General features: G+C 37.8%; 1 protein-coding gene and 1 pseudogene across 1 annotated transcript in view; one reads left to right on the top strand and one right to left on the bottom strand.

Annotated features, from left to right (window-relative positions):
- The window catches only part of B4GALT1 (beta-1,4-galactosyltransferase 1), a 33102-nt gene extending 27531 nt beyond the window's left edge, over nucleotides 1-5571 (bottom strand). The window contains exons 1-2 of the mRNA XM_044679869.1: nucleotides 5466-5571; nucleotides 1302-1537 (exon numbers count right to left, since the gene is read on the bottom strand). Of these exons, the coding sequence (XP_044535804.1) occupies nucleotides 1302-1537; nucleotides 5466-5571 (342 nt within the window). The remainder of the gene's footprint in view (nucleotides 1-1301; nucleotides 1538-5465) is intronic.
- A 2871-nt stretch (nucleotides 5572-8442) lies between these two features.
- LOC123250665 overlaps nucleotides 8443-22245 on the top strand; it is a 177889-nt pseudogene continuing 164086 nt past the window's right edge.

Below are 22245 nucleotides of genomic sequence, written 5' to 3'. Positions count from 1 at the left end.
ACCTTAGATGGCATGTAGTTCACTTTACAGATAAGAAAACTGGAATATAAAGCAATTGAGTAATACTGTAACCAGGTATTACCATGAGATTTTTTTTTTGTATGACTAGCCTATTTTGAAGATTCAATTATAAATTTCTTTAAATATCCCAAACAAAAGAACCTAGTGTAATGCATGTACATAGTAGAAGCTCAGTAATATTGGGTGAACTGAAGTCCCTTGGAATTCTTATTGGTCTGTTTGTTCCTTGATAACTATTATGGTGATATTCACTAGTTTTGATTAGGACTTTCACAGTATTAAATAACACTAACATGATGTAAGTTCAAAACAAAATGGTGGCCAATTCATCTTAAAACAAATATATCTGTCATTTCTAATGAATTTCAAAGAAAATGGTATAAATCCAGAGATTAGATATATGACTGAGTTAGATCACAATTTACTAGTTATTTATAAAGGGTAAAGAAATCAAGCATTTAAGTAAACTCCAAAAAAAATATCCCTTCAATGACAAGAAGCAAGCAACTGTTTATAAAGACATATCTCCATAACCAACCTTTCTGTCCAAGTCAGATCAATTATTGGGGGGGGGGTAGGGAGAGGTACAAAAGCTGAGCTATCTCTGAAGCATTAATATCACGGAATAGGAATAAAGTTTGATGCCATCCACATAAGAGATGTTCATTATTAAATTTTATTGTCTCCATCCATCTGATGGATATAAATCTCAACCCATTCATTGGCCTGTGACAAATAAAACTCCCAAAAGACATTTAAGGGTGTTTCTGACATTAGATCTAAACTCCATGATATACGAAATACATTTTATCCTTATGATTACTTATCTATAGTACTAAAGTCTGAATTCACAGTAATAAAGTCTGGGTTTAGAATCAGAGGAGCAGGATCCAAAGCCCAGTACCTAGGCAACTGACTACCCCTTTTCTAGGCCTCATTTTTTCCCATACAAAGTTCTATTACACAATTTCTAAGGTCTCTAACCACTTACAAACCCTACGATATTGGACAATAAATTGAATGAGCTAGGCTAAAATGTTTAAAGAGTTGGGAGGGAGGGAGTTACTTCTGAATAGAAGAACAGCTCAATGGGAGTTGAATTTTGGCTTCCAGTTTATGAACTCTCACCTCTTCATTCATTCTTTTTCTACAACATTACTATTAATATCAAAGCCTGTTGCCAAGTTAATTCAGTATAGATGTATCATTCCTTATACTGACGTAGTACTGACATGAAACCCAATAATGTACTCATAGTCACATTATCTTTTATCTCTTACCTGATTTATCACATATATCCCGTAATCCAGCTGCTGTCGCTGTAGAAAGGGGTGGAGATAAAAGAGCCAATAACGTAGATGTTCATCCCGATTCCTGAAGGGGATAATAATGGCCACTTTTTGAACTGCTGTGCAGTCTTCTGGGGTAAATCGACCTCCTCGTTTCAATTTAGGATTTTCTTTCTCTATAGTTTCCAGATTCACAGGGTGCACAAATTCCACATTTAATGGGCCAACTGAGAAAGTATAATAAAGACAGGATATATAAGCAGGTTGAAGAATGGCATGGGTTCATTTATAGAACACTTATATATATAACACTTATTAGCAGGATTCAAGTAAAAATATGTTCTTTTCTTCTTTTCCCAAAATTATATGAATTATATTCTAAATCAGTGACTCCCAATGTGGAGGATGCTGTAGCAATCCAGGGGGGTGGTGATGGCCATGGGTGCATTTATCTTTCCTATTAATTGCTATTAAAATTTAAAAAAAATTTAATTTCCAGGGGGCTAAGTAATATTTTTTCTGGAAAGGGTGCAGTAGGCCAAAAAAGTTTGGGAACCACTGCCCTAAATGATCAAAGTTAGGGCACACGTGGCACAGAGCTTTGGAAATTATCTATACCTTTGCAAGATTAGCCTCTTGCTAAGACTAGCATTCATCAGTGTTTGGCCAGTGTTCAATTAAATATAATCAGGTGTCAAGCATATCAGGCAATAAACGCCATGGAAAGACTTCCTAGATGAGGTGGGGTTTGACAATTGTCAGGGGGAGAGAGGGTGGTGGAGGGGCAGGCATTATAAGAGTATGTTGAATATGGAGGACAGGAAGGAGAAGCAGTTCAACTTAAGCTTAATTCAACAAATATTTATTATTCCCTAGTACTCGGCACAGTGTCCAGCAAATAGTAAGTACTTAATGGCTGTTTATTTTTTCCTCCATCCTTCTTGTCTCTTTTCTTTTCTTTTTTCCTTCTTAAAGGCCCATCCTATATAAAGTAGTAGATGATACAAAGATAAAAAAGAAAAACAATTCCTGTCCTCATGGAGCTGACATTCTACTGGTTTCAATAAATGGTACATATTATGGAATAAGAAACAAAGTGACAGATTGACAGATATGTGTATGTGAGCACATCTATAGACCAGGTTTGTAGAGGGCCTTAAATGCGAAAACAGAACTGAATCAAATTTATACGATCACAAGTTATACCCCAATTGATAAATGGTCAAAGGACATGAATAGGCAATTCTCAGATGAAGAAATTATGATAGTTATGAGGGAATGCTCCAGATCACTACTGATTAGAGAAATGCAAATTAAAACAACTCTAAGGTACTATGTCATTCATACCTATCAGATTGGCTAATATGACAGAAAAGGAAAATGACAAATGTTGGAGGGAATGTGGGGAAATTGGGACACTAATATTGGAATTGTGAAATCAATGATCTCAACATTCTGGAGAGCAATTTGGAACTATGCGCAAAAGGTTATAAAATTATGTATATGTGCCCTCTGACCCAGAAATATCACTACTAGATTTGTATCCCACAGAGATTTAAAAAAAAAAAGGAAAAGGACCTAAACAAAAATATTTAGAGCAGCTCTTTTTGTGGTAGCAAAGAATTAGAAATTAAGGGTGATGCCCATCAGCTGGGGAATGGCTGAACAAGTTCTAAGACAGAAGAGCTACAAAAGGGCTGGGCAACTGGGGCTAAGTAACCTGCCCAGGGTAACCCAGTTAGGAAGTATTTGAGGATAGATTTGAATTCAGGTCCTCCCAACTCCAGTTCTGGCTTTCTATTGATTGTGCTACCTAACTGCCCCAACAAGTGTGATATATGATTCCAATGGGATTCTACTGTGCTATATGAAACAACAAGTAAAAAAACCTGGAAAGACTTTTATTAACTGATGGAAAGTGAAGAAAGCAAAACCAGGAGAACATTGTACACAGCAATAGCAATACTGTAGAATGAATATCTGGGAATGATTTAACTATTCTTAGCAATACAATGATCCAAGACTACTCCAAAGGACTTATGAAAAATGCTATCCACTGCCAGAGAAAGAATTGATGGAGTCTCAATGCATATCAAAGCATACCACTTTTTACTTTCTTTAACATTCTAAGGGTTTGGGGGATCTGTTTTCTTTCACAACAAGACAAATATAGAAATATTTTCTACATGACTACACATATATAACCTGTATCAAAATGCTTGTTGTCTCAGCTCAAAATTAAAAAAAAAACAATTGTTAAAAATTGTTTTTACATGTAATTAGAAAGACAAATCTTTTTAAAAATTAAAGGAACAAAAACTAAGGAATCTGGGACACGACAGTAAGAAAAAATAACAGCAATCTTTCAGTAGTTTTTTCTAGTTGGGAGATATATAAAATATCATTTAAAGTGAAAACTAAAATAAGGTAAGCTATGATTATATCTATACTAATCAACCTCCCTGTCAGGTCTTATCTCTACTCTGCTTGCTCCCATCTATCTTTAAGATTAATTTCTACAGAAATAAGAACCTCCTCCCCTTGAATCTTCATGGTGTTTTATTGTATTGCATCCAAAGCACCTATGTAATATTTCACCTCAAAGCTGTTTGCATTCATGAATGAATGAAAAAGGCAAATACTAAGCTAGAAAAGCAAAACAGTTCCCGATCCCAAGAAACTCACAGTCTAATGGGGGAGAGAAAATGGGAGATTTCAGCTATGTCAAATGAAAAGGCCCCATGGTCCTAAGGATGCAATGGCAAAGCAGATGTTAATTTATTTTCTTTAACATCATTACCACTGATACAATCGTTATTTATCTGGTGTTGTCATCTAAAGAGCCAATAATTTTGGTGATTAGAAACTTTCTCTTCCAGGTCTTTAGTAGCAATGACTGCTGGAGGTGGGGGCTCCATCTAGCACCTGTGCAGTAGGAGATGCCATGTCACAACTCCACAAAGGTTATTTTTCTCCCTATTGCCCTGTAATCCCCAGAGACAACAGCTTAGCTAAGCCTTATATCACCATCTCTGCTTCCTCATCATGCCAAGCACCTGGCCCAGTGCTCTGCAAAGGGTAGAAACTTCAAAAAATGTTTGAATAAGACCTACAGTAATAAGAGCCTGGCCAAACATCATAGAAGTGGGAATGAAGAGGAAGGAAGTAAATAAAAGATTATTTCAAAGGAAGAACTGAGAGGATGCAGTGGCAGATAAAATGTAACGGATGGAGGACAGATTAAGACTCCAATGTGAAGTTTCTTTCCCAGCTTGGGACACCTGGATTCAAATCCCAGCTTCACCTTTTACTATCTATAAAAAATGTGGGAAAAACCAATTCATCTCTGAGACCCAGGTTTCCTCAGAAAGATAGTAAAGAGACAAATTCACACTACCTACCCCACAAGAATGTTGTGAGGAAAATGTTTTGTAAACCATAAAATTCCATTGATGGGAAAAGATGGGGGGGATTGAGGCCAGAAGTTAGCAGGAGAGAAAAAATGGCTTTATTTTTTGGATGTGCTGAATTTGAGATGCTAGCAAGTCACCTAGTTTTATAAGTATTTGGTTGAGTTATAAATAAGAGGTTGAAGATGTCAGAGAAAAGATAGGAGTTAAGTGTGTCTACCTCTTCCTTTTACAGATGAAGAAGCTGAGGCTCAAAGATGTTAAAAATTTTTTTCCAAGAACAAGCAGCAAGTTTGTGACAGCTTTGGCTAACACTAAAGTGACTCCTTGAAAATACAAAGGAGATGACTGGGGAGGAGATAGGAGAGAGGAGGGGGGAAATCTGAATAGCAAAATATCAGATAACAATTGTAAAAAAACTTTCTACATGGAATTAGAAAAAAAAGTAAAAAAAAAAAACACAAAGGACAGTTTCTCTGACATTCTTTGTATCTATGCCAACAAATACATCTGGAGCAAGTACCTTCTGATTATTTTTGTGTGTGTGCTGTTTTTAATCTGAATTTAAGCACTAAAAAAGCATTTCCATATGCCTAGCAGAATAGAAAAAAAGGACTGTAAATGAAACTTGGAACAAGTACTTTTTTTTAAGAAAAAAAAAAAAGAAAAAGAATATTCCTTTAGTCTTTGTATTCCTGCCATCAAATGTTTGGTCTTGAAACTTTTTGAATCATTTTAGACGTACCAATCCAGAAACTGAAAACTGGCAGATGGCATGAAATGAGGATGTAGCTCTTAATCACAAATGCCCTCTCTCTCATTCTAACATCTGGCCCAATGCCAAAGGACATGTATGCTGAGGGGAGGGGAGAGGAGAGAGAAGGAAGGGAAGAACCGAAAGGAAAGTCACATTTCGAAATTCTGTCTTAAAGAAGTAAACTTATCCCACAAGATTTGGCTATAGCTACTCCAATACAACAATCAAACTGGCAGAAAAGGAATGCATTCTTGCACTAAAAACTGTAATAATACATAAAACATAATACAAAAATAAAACTGCATCTACTAAGGAAAAGTGGAAAGAATGCACTGTCCTATCTCAGTATAACTGGCAGTTTTTTCATAGCATTTTAAAGTCAAAGTAACAACTAGATTGAGCCTTAAATAAAAACTTATGCTCTCCTTTGATATTACTTATTTTTCTTTTCTATGTCCCTCCATTTGCCCACTTAATTCCTCGGTTAACCCCCACCAAATCTTTTCCCTTCACTATCAATCTTGGCTTCCTGCTGCCCCTCATTCTACCTTGTATTCCTCTTCAAGGTCCCTAGTTCCATTTAACCTCCCTCACCTTCAAAAAATCATTAATGAACAATGTGATAAAAACTCATACCAAGGGCACTCAAGATAAAAGGTTGTGGAAGGACTGGTGAGTCAACCCCCTGACCTTGGCTTTACTAGCCGATGGTCATTATAAGAAACAGGTTCAAAAATTTCAGGAGTTAGCATTAACTCTTAACACTATGGCCAAATTTGGTTGTTATGTTTGGCCTTGGTGATAGTAATGTCTGTTAAGATTTATAATTACTGTGTTTCTAGTTTGGGTCATAGAATCATAGTGTTGGTACATCATAGACATTTAAAAAAAACAAACCACCTTTATCTTCCATCTTGGAATCAATACTATATATTGGTTCTAAGGTCAGAAGAGTGATACAGGCTAGGCAGTGGGGTTAAGTGACTTGCCAGGCTCACACAGTTACGAAGTGTCTGAGGCAAAGTTTAAGCCCAGAATTTCCTATCTTTAGGCCTGGCTCTTAATCCACAGAGCCACCTAGCTGCCCCATTATCTTAGACACTTAATCTCAATATTTGAAGAGAACCACTCCACCAATAGCTGGGCAGAACCCCTTCTGTAGTGTTTGGTTAAGATGGTGACACAGAAGGTTTACAAACCTAGTTCTTTCAATTAAATACCCCAGTGTCTAAAATAGACCTCAGATCAATGATTAAGAAAACCAAATGAATGAGAAATAAATCCTTCCAAAGTAGTATTATTTATTTTTGCTTTTTAAATAGCCTGAATGCCAAAATAAGGAATCTATAGATACAATGAGAGGAAAAATGTAATTAGATATAGGTAGGAAGTAAGCAAGGAAACACTATAAATAAATACAACTTTAAGGTTTGCAAAGAACTTTATGTGTATAAACTTAATTTTTACAAAGAACTCCATTTGAACATCACAATAATGCTGTGAACTGAGTGTTTTTAATCTCATCAAACTACCTTACAGTATGCTGCTTGAAAGATCAGGGGATAATGGGTTTTTTAGTAGGAGAGTAAATGTTAATACTTTTACCAAGTTCCCTTAATCTGCTTTTCTGATATCCTAGTCTAGAGGCCTCAGTGTCCTCCTTTATAAAAATAAGGGAGCTACTCCAATGGAGGGAACCTTAGCCTAGGGTGCATGACCCTTTGTTCTCTTTACATACACACAAAACTTCCATAAAATTGGTTTCTTTTATAGTCCTGTGCATGTTATTTTATGCATTTTAAAACATCCTGTAAAGGGATCAATAAGCCTCATCAGAGGACCAAAAAAGTCCTTGACATAAGGTCACTATGGGTGTTTTAGGTTTTTCTAAGACCCTAAAGTTTTACAAGGTAATTTAAAGTGACCCATCACTGTGGCTACCTTATTATTTATCCCTCCAACTAACCACAAATAGCTATATAAATATAAATTTTTATTCAAAGTTTTACATATTTTTCTTTGATCCTCTCTATAACTCACAAGTTATTGTTGTCCCCATTTTCAGATGAAGAGACTCAGTTGCCAAGTTTCAGGTCCTTCTAATTGTTGTTACTAAGAGTCAACACTTGTAGATAAAATCAAGATCAAGGATGTGACTGTTCTTATATATAGCTGAGGTGAAGAATATCATAAGACCTGAAGAGGAAGTCATTTCACCTCTGCCTTCAGTTTCCTCTTCTGTTAAAATGAGATAATAATAGCATTTACCTTCTCATAGGGTTGTTGGGAAGATCATTTAGCAGGGTATCTGGCTAGTAAGCACCATATAAATGTTAGTGATTATAGATTTACAGTCCTATGTGCAATTCTTATTTCTCTAGCTCTGTGTGTGCGCATGTGTGTGCAGAAATGGTCATGTTGGTTGATGTTTAATAAAGTAGAGGGGAAAAAGACAGCCTTTCTACAAAGTAGCTAAACAGGCTCATCTGCTAGTCAGAAAGGTTCTTAGCCCAAGGCAGGGCACCAAAAGTGCTTTGTGAAGTGATACTGCAAGTGAAGGATCACTGCAAGATGGTAACCAAAGTCATGAAATGAAGGCTTTGGCAAATGTGGGCAGTATACTTAGAATCAGAGATATCACTTTACCAATAAAGGTTTGTATATTCAAAACTACGGTTTTTCCAGGAGTAATATATGGCTGTGAGAGTTGGACTTTAAGGAAAGCTGAGTACTATAGAATCAATGCTTTAACTGAAGTGCTAAAGACGACTTCTGAGTCCCTTGTACAAAAAGACAATCAAACCAATATTTAAAGAAATTAATTTAAGACTATTCACTGGAAGGTCAAATACTGAAGCTGAAGCTAATGACTACACAATAAGATGTCACTGGAAAAGATCCTGATGTTGGAAAAGATTGAAGGGGATGGCAGAGATTGAGATGGATAGATAGTGGTAATGAAACAATGAACATGAACTTGGACAGACTTCGAGAGGTAGTGGAAGACAGAAGAATCTGGGCTGCTATGGTCCACAGGGATCACAGAGTCCAACAGGACCCAACGACTCAACAACAACAACAACAACTTTTTGTGGTATGGGAGGAGATCATAAAGCAGAAACTGAACTCCTGAAGAAAAAAACAATGTCCTAGGAACTGATGGATAACTGCCATTGGGAAATGGATTGGGTAGGAACAGAATAAACTTCAAAATTGAAGACTATTGAATGGTTGCTGCAAAGAGAGAGGCTAGAAAGTAACCTGGTAAATAAGAAGTACCTCATCCCTTAGGAGGTAGGGGAAGATGATCAGGGTTCCAATGCCATTTAAGGGATGACAAGTCTTGGTGGGTGCCAAAAGATGGAAAGGCTACAAGAGGGAAAAGCCTACAATGAAGGGAAGTTTTAAAAATCAAGAATTCCAAAGGACACAAAGGAAGAATTTCAAGTCTGTCACTCAAAGGAAAGGGGGAAGGGGAGTTGTACTTTAGAGGTTTTACTCTGGTGAAGAAAACAGGAAGAGAAAAGCACTTTGGGACTTTTCATTTTGAACCATATCCAGCAATACCTGAAACTAATCAGTTTTAGACCTTCAGTTCTAAAGAGAAGGCCAAACATAGCTTCATTTTCAGGAATCCAACTGGCATGTGGATCAACCATTTGCCTACCCATTTAAAAAAATATATTTTGTAACTGCCTAAAAGCATTAACACTCAGACCCAGACATGGTGTCCTGTCAGTTTAACTTTTTTCTTTGTTACAAGGTAGACCAAATCCGGAAATGAACAATATGAAAACAAAAGACAAACGATTAAAAAAAAATGTTAAGTGAAAAAAAGAAACAATTTTTGGGACCAACCTCCCTTTTTATCTTTGTTAAAATCTCTCTCCACAAAGACTGCCAACTTCACCAAACCAAAAGAGTAAGTGGGAAAAAGATGATGAAACACCTATCAGGAAAACTTTCCACCCATAAAAATAGCAAGCTTAGAATCCATTCACTGACTCTCTTTCCATGTTAATGATTAAGACCTCTTCAAAATGCAGGTACAAAATCACCTTTTCTTTCTGACAATGCAATGTAAAATCCCAGAGAAAAGAAAGAGAATGTCCACTGAAACATTTTTTTTTTTTTTAAACCTTAGCTTCCATCTTGGAGTCAATACTGTGTATTGGCTCTAAGGCAGAAGAGTGGTAAGGGCTAGGCAATCAATGGGAGTCAAGTGACTTGCCCAGGGTCACAAAGCTGGAAAGTGTCTGAGGCCAGATTTGAACCTAGGACCTTTTTTTTTTTTTTGCTTCTAAGGAACTAGAATGGAAAACTAAATTAAAATAAATGGAAGTAATAGAAATCAGTGGGGTTTTTCCTCATATTCAACAAAGATGGAGTAGCTATAATAATCAACTATAATCAAGTTAGCATTCTCCCTCTCACTTCACTCCTATGCCACCTTCCTCATAAAAACAAAAACAAACCAGGTGAACTGGAGAGACCTCCGGGAACAGATGCAGAGCGAAAGGAGCAGAGCCAGAAGAACATTGTACACAGAGACTGACATTCTGTGGTAAAATCTAATGTAATAGACCTCTGTACCAGCAGCAATACAATGACCCAGGACAATTCTGAGGGATTTATGGTAAAGAAAGCTACCCACATTCAGAGGAAGGACTGCAGGAGAGGAAACATATAAGAAAAACAACTGCTTGAACGCATGGGTCGGGGTGGACATGATTGGGGGTGTGGACTCGAAACTACCACACCAATGCAACTACCAACAATTTGGAAATTGGTCTTGATCAAGGACACATGACAAAACTAGTGGAAATGCGCATCGGCCATGGGCAGGGGGGGTGCGGGGGGGGGGGGTTGAAGGGGATAGGAGGAGCATGAATCATGTAACCATGTTAAAAATGAATATTAATAAATGTTAAAAAAAAAACATGCACTACTCTTACCATACCCACCATGTGAACGATCTCTCTATCCTCTTTAATTCACTCTTCTTGAACCCACTGACCTTTATGCTAACCCTAATGTTCTCCCTTTTCCTCCACTCCGGTAGATATCCCAGTGGACAAGAACACTGGGCCTCAAGTTAGGAAAACTTGAGTTCAAATTCCACCTCTAAATATTTACTTTCTGTGAATAAGGGACAAGTCATTTAATTTCTATCTCAATTTCTTCAACTGTAAAATGGGTAATAAGAGAAATGCTCTCTTAGGGTTGTTTTAAGAGTCAAATAAGAAGTGCTTAGCATGGGTGAAGAGCTTAATAAATTTTCTATCCCCTACTCCTTCCCATCCCTTAAAATGAAATATGGCTTATTTTAGATGATTTAGAGTTATTATTCTCAGGTCTTTACTCTGGGATTAGAATGAAAAAAAAATCAAAGTGGGTCTGTTATTATTTCATAGTGAATCATTTCAATAAATTATGACAAATTAAATCACGACTACTATTATCTACTTTCTTTTTTTGAGTCTTAGTTTCCTCAATGATAAAAAGAAAAGGAATAAGCCAATTGTGAACAACGACGGGATGAAGGTGAGGGGGTAAAATACACAATCTTTACTTCCAATTCCGAAACTGTAATTCTATGAAACAGACTTTGAGATGAATTGAAACATTGTACTTGTGTACATATTCACAAATGCTATTTGAATGACTTCCTCTCTTTTTATCTGCTCTATTTTTACTGAACTTGCTTGGGCTTATCAAGCTCCTTCTCTCAAATTCATCTAATTTTTCACCGGATAATCAATCAGTCCTCTTTCCCTTGTCTGAACTATGTTCTTCATTTCTGAGCTCATTATCTTCCCTCTTGACTCTAACTCTATCCCTTCAATGTTCCTGTCTTTTAAAGAAGGCATCGATATCCTTCATTATCTGAGTCCCAAACCTAGGAGTCATCCTCTAATTTTTTCTCTCCCTCATTTTCTATATTTAGTCAATTATATAACCCTGTTGATTCCAATTCCATAAGATATCAACCTATCCCCTTCCTCAACTCCTTAGGTCCGTGCCCTCATTTTTAATCCCTGATCTTTTCTTATCGGAATTACTGCAATGGTTTCTTCCAGTTTGTCCCCTCTCTGACCTACCTTCTACTACAAGGGCTATAAAAATAATCTCAAAGCACAAACTTAACCATTTCACCCCATGCTCAAAAATTTTGACTGCCTCAAGGACAAAATGCAAATTCCTCAGTCTGATGATTTAAAGCTCTTCCCTTGTGTGGTTCACGTCTATCTTTCCAGACTTATTTTAACTTTGCTGCCCTCTTTCATGGATTCTATAGTCTAGTGAAACCATTTTGTTTGCTTTTCTCCATGCCCTGGAATACAGACCTCCTCAACTCTGCCAACTAAAAGTTTTAGCTTTCTTCTTACATTCAAATAGGTGTTTAATCCATACTCAATGAAATTGTCCTGGAAATTCTTTTCTATATCTCAACTACTATTCATCTGTAAAGACAAAAAAAAAAAAAATTCCTAGAATGGCATCTACTATGTTGATTCAAAATTATTTTCACATGGATTTTACTTGAATGGACTATATTTGCCTTGCTGTATACAGGATATGAGCTTTGTAATTTAAGGGCAGGTTTATATTGTCCACACTCTGCCAAACATCACTTGTCTTCCTTTGGTGGATTGGTTTGCCCCCCCCTCCCCCAAGTCCCCATGCCTAAATATAACCACTGAGATTTTAGGATCATAGATTTGGAACTGGAAGGGGACCTAGAGACCAATGTATTTGATTTCCTTTGAAGAAACTATGGTTCAGAGACTTAGTTAAGAGATTTACTTAGGGTCACACAATTGGTATATATTTGAGGCAGGATTTGAACCCAGGACCTTGAGAGGTACATACTATTATTATCCCTATTTTACAGATGACTAAACAGACAAAGAGCAGTTAAATGACTGGGTGGAGTCACACAGCTAGTAAGTGCTGAATCTGAATTTGAATTCAGATCTTCCAACTCCAAGTCCTGTACTGTATCCAATCTTAAAAACACACTCAAAGGCACTGTTTCACCTATTGGCACATCAGTCACCAGTCATATCAACTTTTAGTGTCTCAAATGGGAAAGGACCTGTTTGTACAAAAATATTTATAGCTGCCCCTTTTGTGGCAGCAAAGAATTGGAAACTAAAGGAAGGGATGTTCCTCAATTGAGGAATGGCTGAACAAACTATGGTATGAGATGGTGATGGAATACTATTGTGCTAGAAGGAATGACGGAACAGGATGATTTCAGAAAGAGCTGGAAAGACCTATATGAAGTGATGCAGAATGAAATAAATAGAACTACGAAAACATTGTACACAGTAACAGCAATATTGTGGAAAAACCAAATGTGATAGACTTGGCTACTAATAGCAATACAATGATCCAAAACAATTCTGAGGGACTTATGACAAAGAATGCTCTCCACCTCCAGAGAAAGAACTGTTGGAGTATAATTGCCAATGAAAGCATATGATTTATCACTTGACTATTTGGATATATGATTTGGGGTTTGGGTTTTATAAGATTATTCACTTACAAAAATGAATAACATGGAAATGTTTTGTTTGATAATATATGTATAACCCAGATTTAATTGCTTGTCAACTCTGGGAGGGGGAAGGGAAGAAGAGAAGGAGACAACATGAATCATATAACTTTAGAAAACTTATGTGGAAATTTGTTATTAAAATAAAGATAATTTTTTAAGCTCATTATCTCTCTTGAAAATAAAATCATTGAATTCCACAGATGAACAGGACTTCGTTCAATGGATCCAATTACTTCCTTTTACAACTAATGGAACTGAGGCTCAGTGAAGTTTATTTGCTAAGGTGAACCCTGCCCCCCCCTTCAACAAATATTATGTACCTACCCCTATGTAAGGCACCGATGCCAATATAAAAGTTAGATAAAATATCTCTTTTTGCCTCATAGACTTTAGGGTCTAGTAAGAGGATATGTAACATTCATAGACAACTATAATAGGCAATCACACTCACTTAAAGTTCATCTAAAGTATGTAAAACAAACCTGAAGTTCCAAGAGAAAAATATTCTTATCACATAGGGTTTGGGGAGAGGAATAGTCATAATGAATATATTCAGTGGTGGAAATAACATTTGACTTGGGCTTTAAAGGATACGTAAGCATTTCAAGGGGCTGACATCTCCCAGTAAGCGGACATATCTTGGTCATTTTTGCATGTATATGGTTCCTTATTTCTACTCACAGGACAATTACCTTAGCATGGACTCCCATCATTTCTCAATAGTTCATCGTAACAGTCTCCTAACTGGCTTTACTGTTTCAAGTCTCTCCCCATTCCATGGTTCTCCACATGGATTATTAAGGTGAGAAGAAAGTAGAAGCAGGTGAAATGGATATTTCTAGGAATTTGACTGAGAAAGAAAGGGAAGAAACACAGAATGATCATTTGAAGAGATACCATAATCTAGGGAAGGATTTTTAGGAGAGGGGAACCTTGGGTATGTCTGAAAGCAACAGGGAAATGACAAGTATTCAAGACAGATGTGATTAAACATGCAATAAGCTGAGGAAGTGAGAGGATGAGATGAAACACACATGGAGAAAGTCTCGCCTTGGCAAGGACAAGTCATCTCTTTTGTCAGAGCCTGGAGGAAGGAGTAGGAGTTATCAAGGGATTTTGTGATAAAGAGAAAAGAATACTCCTCTATGGAGTATATGGGGACATATAATACTAAATGCCAAATGTGCTTCACAGATGTTGCTGCTGTTCAGTTTTTTCAATCATGTCTAGCTCTTCATGACCCCATTTGGGGTTTTCTTTGCAAAGCAATTGGAGCAGTTTGCTATTTCTCTGTCCAGCTCATTTGACAGCTGAGGAAACTGAGGCAAACAGGGTTAAGTGACTTGCCCAGGGTCACATAGCTAGAAAGTGTCTGAAGCTGGATTTGAATTCCAATCCACTTCAAATTCAGTGCCTTTATTTAAAAAATTAAGAAACAGAGTTCCAGGAAGTAGAAGTTATTGGCCCTGCATCATCTATGTAGTGAGAGAGCCAGGACTCCCAGTCTCATGTTATTAAAGAGGGAGAGGGAGAAGGAGAAAAAAAGAGAGAGAGAGAAAGAGAGAGAGAGACAAGAGACACAGAGTGTGTGTGTGTGTGTGTGTGTGTTGTGCCACTACAAAAGAGGTTTCAATCTCTTCTCCCCAGCCCACATTTTCAGACAAAAACTAGTTCAAACTTCATTATCTGAGGTGTTTTTATATGTAACTGTTTTCCTCTGCTTAGTTGATAGGATTCTTGCTAGTGTTATAATGACAAGCAAAAGACTATGTTCTTTGCTGATGCTTTTTTGAAAGTCCAGAGTTCAAGGGGGCAAAGATTTCTTTGGCAGAACTCCGTAACCAGCCCATCAACAATGAGGGCTGACTGAGGTCTGTCCTGCCTATTGGAGAGAGTTAAAGGTTACAACAGTCCTGAAATTCTTGAAGCAAAGCCATGCTCATGGTTTGACAAATGCCTGGGTTTTGAGGGAAAGGGTGACAAATAGAGAAAAGAAATTCTGAGGTAACAGGAGAATTTATAAGGTATAAATCATCACATGGGGCTAGGGGAGAAGGGACAACAGAACTCTGGTCAGGAAAATCACCATATCCCTGTCATTGAATCTTTTAGAGAGTAGCAACAATTTTCACTTTTACATAACAAGTATATCCCACTTGCATGGTTCTATCATGATCTTTACCCATCTCTACCTTTACCTTCTCTATTTGGAATAAAACTTTATAATAAGAATAACTTTTGGTAATAATTTTATTATAATAAAGATAACTTGATAATGGAATTTTCTAAGAACTGATAGTAGGGGGAGCTTTTAATATGTAGAATTCATGGGGGATAGGGGGGAGTGTACTGATTGCATTTAGATAAGGCAATGTAGGTGGACTCTGGAAGACAAGGGTTCAAAATCTCCCCTCAGATGTATATTAGATGTGATTCTAGTCAAATCACACAATATCCCTCAGTCTCCTCATCTGTAAAATGACAGAATTAAGACTTGATAAGCCTCTAAGGTTCCTTCTAGCTCTGATCTGGAGTAGCTGTTCTCAAAGTATGGCCTATGGTTTCCTGAAGTCCCCAAGACCTTTCAGTGGGGGTTCCATGTCAAAACTATTTTCTTAATAATAATTCTCCATAATAATTCAAAATTAAAATTTTGAATATGGTAAATATCCCTACACATAACACAAAAGTTCTTGTAGTCCTCAATAATTTTGAAGAATGTAAAAGGAGAAGGGGAGGGGGTACAGCTAGGTGACTCAGTGGATTGAGAGCCAGGACTAGAGATAAGAGGTCCCAGACCTAGAGACCGGAGGTCCTAGGTTCAAATCGGGCCTCAGACACTTCTCAGCTGTGTGACCCTGGGCAAGTCACTTGACCCCCATTGCCCACCCTTACCACTCTTCCACCTAGGAGCCAATACACAGAAGTTAAGGGTTTAAAAAAAAAAAAGAGGTCGTAAGACCCAAAGGTTTGAGAACCAGTGATCTAAAAATACAAGTATGCTTTATTTTATTGTGCTTTGCTTTATTGTGTTTCATAGATAATGAAGGGTTGTAGCAAGCCTGCGTTGAGATTTTTCCAACAGCATGTACTCAAATTACATCTCTGTGTCATATTTTGGTAATTAGCATAGTATTTCAAACTATTTCATTATTATTATTATGTCTGTTATGCTGATCTGTGATCATTGACCTTTAATGTTACTTTTGTGGTTGTTTGGGGGTACCATGAATCGAGTCCACAAAATAGAGAACTTAATCAACAAACATATGTTCTGACTACTCCACAGACCCAGCTATTCCCTTCACTCTCCCTCTCCTCCAGCCTCCTTATTCCCAGAGATACAACAATATTAAAATAATGGGGCTAACTACACTGTAGTCTTATTTTGAGAAAATTGTCACAGCCCCCCATCTTTCAACAACTATCACCCAAGATCAGTCAGCAGCCACTTTTTTAAAAAAAGAACTCACAAAAAATTAAATTCCACTTTATTACTGGATAACAGGTTTCACACATACAAACAGTGCACCCCTGCCCCCATTTTAAAAAACAACTCCAAAAGAGCAACTTCATAGACAAAGATAAATAATATATATACTTTTTATCTTTGGCCTTTTAATCAACTCATATGAACCAACTATTTATTACTTTATGGCAAAATGCTCTGCCAACAAAAAAACTAGCAATTGTCTCAGGTGATGAATAGCATTTTTTAGCAATAAAGCATTTTTCAATTAAGGTATGTACAGTGTTTTTTTTTTTAAGACATAATACTATTGCACACCAGACTACATTATAAAGTAAATATAATTTATTATATGCACTAGGAAACCAAAAAATTTGTGGGACTCCCTTTTTATTGCAGTGGTCTAGAACCAAATCTGCAATATCTCTAAGGTATGTTTGTAACTGGAATACCCATTTCCCCCCTACATCCCAATTGGGTCACAAGGAATAAAAGGACCTGGCGGATATGAAGTACCCTCCTCATGTTTGTGTATATGTCTTGGAAATGCATACTTTGGGGGAGCTGGGTGGCTCAGTGGATTGAGAGCCAGGCATGTAGACAGGTGGTGCTGGAGTCAAATTTGACCTCAGATACTTCCTAATTGTGTGATCCTGGGCAAGTCACTTAACCCCAATTGCCTAGCCTTTAATGCTCTTTTGCTTTGCAACAGATTCTTAGTATTGATTCTAAGAAATGCACACTTCCCCATAGTCTTATATAACCCATTTCCCTTCATTCTCACGCCAATAATTTTTGTTTTTATTTCCTAATCTTCAAACTTCTGTAAGGTCTCACTAATAAGCTTTAACATATGTAGTTCTTAAACCATTTCTAGAACTCCATAAAAGCCAACTATAGCACTATGTAACCCAGTAGAATTCTGGCCTCAGAGTCAGGAAGACCTGGTTTTAAGTCATGGCCATGGATGGGTAATACAGAAATGATCATCGTTGGAGCTCAAGTTTACTATGAAGTTGAATCCCTGATCTTCATGTCTAGCCCTCATCTCTCTCCTGAGCCCCTTTACACATCTCCTACTTTTTTTAAATTAAATACTAAAAAAAATTTTTTTAACTTACTTTATTGGACAAGCTTAATGATATCTTTTCAGGGGCAATTAAATAGCACAGTGCTAGGCCTCGAGTCAGAAAAATTCTTGAGGAGTTCAAATCTGGCCTCATCTATTTACTAGCAGCGACTCTGAGTAAGTCACTTCTTCCTGTTTGCCTCAGTTCCTTCATCTGTAAAATGACTTGGAGAAGGAAATGGCAAACCATTCCAGTATCTTTGCTAAGAAAAACCCAAAAGGGGTTGCAAAGAAGCAGACATGTCTGCAAAACAACGGAATAACAAAAATGTGTACCTTACAGGCTCCTCCACCAACTCAATGCACCCAAACAGAGCTCAATGTCTTTCTCCAAAACAAAACCCTTCCCCCCCTGTTCATGTCCACCATTCCTCCAGTGATAGAGACTTAAAATCAATGTCATCCCTCAACCCACATATCCAATAATCGGTGTCTAAATCTTGCTTTTCTACCTCTACAAACACTCCCAAACATCCTCTTCTATCTACTGGTCCAGCCACCACCCTAGCATAGGCCCTCATTATCTCTTAGCTAGACTATTGCACAAGCTCCCTAATTGGTCTCCCATCCTACACATGGCGATCAAAGTGATGTTCTGAAAGCACAACCTTTTATCTTCTGCTCAACCTCTAGTGGTTCCGCATTGCCTCCAGTATCAACTGTAAATACATAGCATGGAATGCCTCTCCCTATCTGGCCCATTCCACCTTTCCAGTTTCATGGCAACATTCCTCTCCTCTACACACACACACAAAAATGTCCCGTCATTTTGGTTTTCTTCTTGATCCTCACAACATGCTAGTATCTCTTCCTTTTCAATGGGCCTTTGAGCCAGCTGCTTCCTGCTTCCTGTGTCTGGACCAAGTAAGGCTACAACCTTCTGTAGCACCTAAAAGAACACCTCGTGACCAAAGAACCCAGTGGAACTGGCTGTAATTCTTCACTGAGCTTTTTACCCTGTTAGCCTCAGTTTCCTCATTAGTCAAATGAGTTAGAAAGGGAAATGCAAACCATTCCTATAGCTTTGCCAAGAAAACCTCAGATGAAGTCATGAAGAGTTGGATAAGACTGAAAATTACTAAATGAAGTAGGGACTGGCCGGCTTTTTCTATTTTTCATCCTTAATGGCATACATAATGCTTTGTACCTACTAAAGACAGAAAATATGTTTTGTCACCTACTCATTAATTGATTTTCTCCCCCATACCCCCCCTTTCCTTTTTTCCCTTCCTGCCTTTCTCCCCTCTCTGTCTCTCTTCCCCCCTGCAGTCTCTCTTTCCCCTTCCCTCTTTCCCTCAGTCTCACCCACTGAGCCGTCCTTCATTAAGCACTTTCCATAGGTAGTGCAGATGAAGCATGAACACTGTGAATGTCTCCTCTTAGATGAATGATTTTCACACATAATCTGAGCCACACCTGGCTCAGGCCCGTCCCTAATTCCTCTCAGGCCAATCCTATGACCTAGGCTCAAAGGTTAGAATAAAATGCACCAGAAAAGGGGGCAGCTGGGTAGCTCAGTCGATTGAGAGTCAGGCCTAGAGATGGGAAATCCTAGGTTCAAATCCAGCCTCAGACACGTCCCAGCTGTGTGACCCTGGGCAGGTCACTTGACCCCCATTGCCCACCCTTACCACTCTTCCACCAAGGAGCCAATACACAGAAGTTAAGGGTTTAAAGAAAAAAAATGCACCAGAAAAGGCAATACAAAAGAGTCTGTACAGAGCTTTAAAAAAGAGAGAGAGAGAGAGAGAGAGAGAGAGAGAGAGAGAGAGAGAGAGAGAGAGAGAGAGAGAGAGAATTCTTTAGATAAGTCTGCTATTTTCTAACCCAACCTGCCATACAGGGTGGGGAAGGATTTCCCTATAGGGCATGGGCTGGACCTCAATGTCTCATGAGGTAAGAGGCCAAAGCAAAGACTATTCCAAGAATGGCTTCCCCAAACTCCCTTAAAAGAAAACCTGATCAGGTCACATAAAATAGCTGCTGTTCCCTACCACAACCTGGCATGGTGATGGCTAATGTTGGGGAGCATCCTAACTGGTTGTTTACAAAGCTGGGTTAACTATCTTCCCCTGTAATGCTGTCCTGGACTTTCATCTTCTCCTCCTCCTAGAAGACTGTTGGTTCCTCACTGTCCATCTGTGGTGGGTCAGTCACATCTAACCCTTTATGACCCCACGGGCCAATTGGCAAAGACACTGGAGTGGTTAGCCTTTCCTTTTCCAGTTTTATGTAGGCAGTGGGGATTAAATCACTTGCCTAGTGTCTGAGGATACTTTGGAACTCGGATCTTCCCCCCTCTCCACCATGTCACTAAGCTGCCCTGACTACTCTATTCCTTCTACCCCACTTTTCTCCTATTTTTTGTTAAACTCTTTTTTTCTAGAACCTATTAGTCAAAGCAGTCTTTTCCTTTTGTACCCAAATGACTAAATTCAACCCAGTAGAGATTTGTGACTCCTCTAACATGGATTTACAGGTTTACTAGATATGCTTAAGAGCTACAAACGGTTATGTGGATTCAGTGGATTGAGAGCCAGGTCTAGAGACCAGAGATTCTGGGTTCAAATTGAATTAGCTGGGGCAGCTGGGTAGCTCAGTGGAGTGAGAGTCAGGCCTAGAGACAGGAAGGTCCTAGGTTCAAACCCGGCCTCAGCCACTTCCCAGCTGTGTGACCCTGGGCAAGTCACTTGACCCCCATTGCCCACCCTTACCAATCTTCCACCTATGAGACAATACACCAAAGTACAAGGGTTTAAAAAAAAAACAAACAAATTGAATTAGCTATGTGCCCCATGGCAAGTCACTTAACCCCCATTTCCTAGCCCTTATTGCTCTTCTGCCTTGGAACCAATACACAGTAATGATTCTAAAATAGAAGGTAACAAAAACATAAAAAACCTCCCCAATGCCCTCTTTGTCTCTTACTAGGTTAAGCCATTCCAGAAGTTTAGTTTTCAGATAAATCAAAGTTTTGCTATAATAATTTCTAACTTGTCTCAACATGCTTTAAAAAATTTTACTATATTTATTCATTTATTTTGTTTTCGGTATTTGTCTTTTAAAAAATGAATTCCAAATTCTCTCCCTCTTTCCAGCCCCTCCTTTACCCGCTGAGATGGCAAGTAATATGCTATCAATTATATATATGAAGTCATGCAAAACACATTTCCCTATTAACCATGTTGCCAAAAAAAAAAGGGGGGGAGGGGGCAAGAAAAATAAAGAGCTTCAATCTGCACTCAAAGAGTTTTGAGTTCTCTTTCCAGAGATAAATTGTGTATTTCATCACTAGTCCTTTGGAAATCTCAGTAGTCTTCAAAAGTCTCAAGTCAAACCAGGCTCACTGGTATTTACACCATAACAACCCCCCCACACTATTCCAGATTCCATGCTTTGGCTGATAATATTCTTGTTGTTCTCCCTTCAGGAAAAGTTTTCTCCTCACCTTTCTGCCTATCTATTCAATTTAATCACTGCCTCTTCCACGAAAATGACCCCCTTCTATCTATCCAAGTTTCTCCAGTCCTTCAGTTAACTCTCAATCTGAGACCTGTAACATTTAGTCTATCTTTGTGAAAGAACTCCTGGCTACCTAAATGATGATGCTGATTATTGTCTCTAAATCTGAGTGTCTTAAGTCCATAAAAAAAAAAAAAAAACCCAAAACAGATGTGGAAGGAAAACATTTGGTAAAACTTTGGTAAAAATCCCCATGGGTGTTAAGCTGTGTGGCCCTGGGCAAGTCACTTAATCTCCACGGCAGTATTCCTTCTGCCTTTTTACCTTGGAAGCAATATATAGTATTGATTCTAAGAGGGAAGGGAAAAGTTTTAAAAAATAAGTTTTAAAAACTGGGTGTTCCAAAAGTCTTGGTAGGCTAACATAATTTTTAGCTTACTTTCAGAATACCTTGTATAAACTATTATTATGAAGCATGGTATAGCAGAATGATTTTCATTAAAATCTGATAAACATTTATAGGCTGAGTAACTGAGAGCCTCAGTTTCTATCTGTAAAACGGAGGGTAACAAGAGTGCCTACTTTTCAAGGGTTGTTATTGAAGATTATATCATTATGTAGGAGTATAGGGCAAATGTTAGCTATTGCTACAATTATTAGTTAAATATGTGCTATTAAAAATAGGGGCTCAGAAATATTTCAATGCAGACAGTTCTCTCTTTAAATAAACTATTCATTATACAAATTTGATTTTAGGTAATTCTGAAAGAAATTCACATAAAAAAAAATCACAAAAACATACAAAGCAGACTGTACAATTCAGGCAGCATAATTACTAAGAAGCATCTTCAATTTAGTTTTCAGGTATCTACTGACAATGAGTGCCATGACTCTCCCTGCATTTAACAGTGATCTTTCTATTTCCCCATATTGTTTGTTATTCAGTCATTTTAGATGTGACTGACTCTTTGAGTCCCTATTTGGAGTTTTCTTGACAAAGATAATGGAGTGGTTTGCTATTTCCTTCTCCTGTTCATTCTCCAAATGAGGAAATTGAGGCAAACAGGGTTAAGAGATTTGCCCAGGATCATTCAACTAGTAAATGTCTGGAACCAGATTTAACTAAGATGAGTCTTTCTGACTC

The sequence above is a fragment of the Gracilinanus agilis genome, chromosome 1 (genome assembly GCF_016433145.1).
Source record: "Gracilinanus agilis isolate LMUSP501 chromosome 1, AgileGrace, whole genome shotgun sequence".
In the NCBI taxonomy this organism is placed as follows: domain Eukaryota; kingdom Metazoa; phylum Chordata; class Mammalia; order Didelphimorphia; family Didelphidae; genus Gracilinanus; species Gracilinanus agilis.
This window is presented reverse-complemented; position numbering and strand designations above follow the sequence as displayed.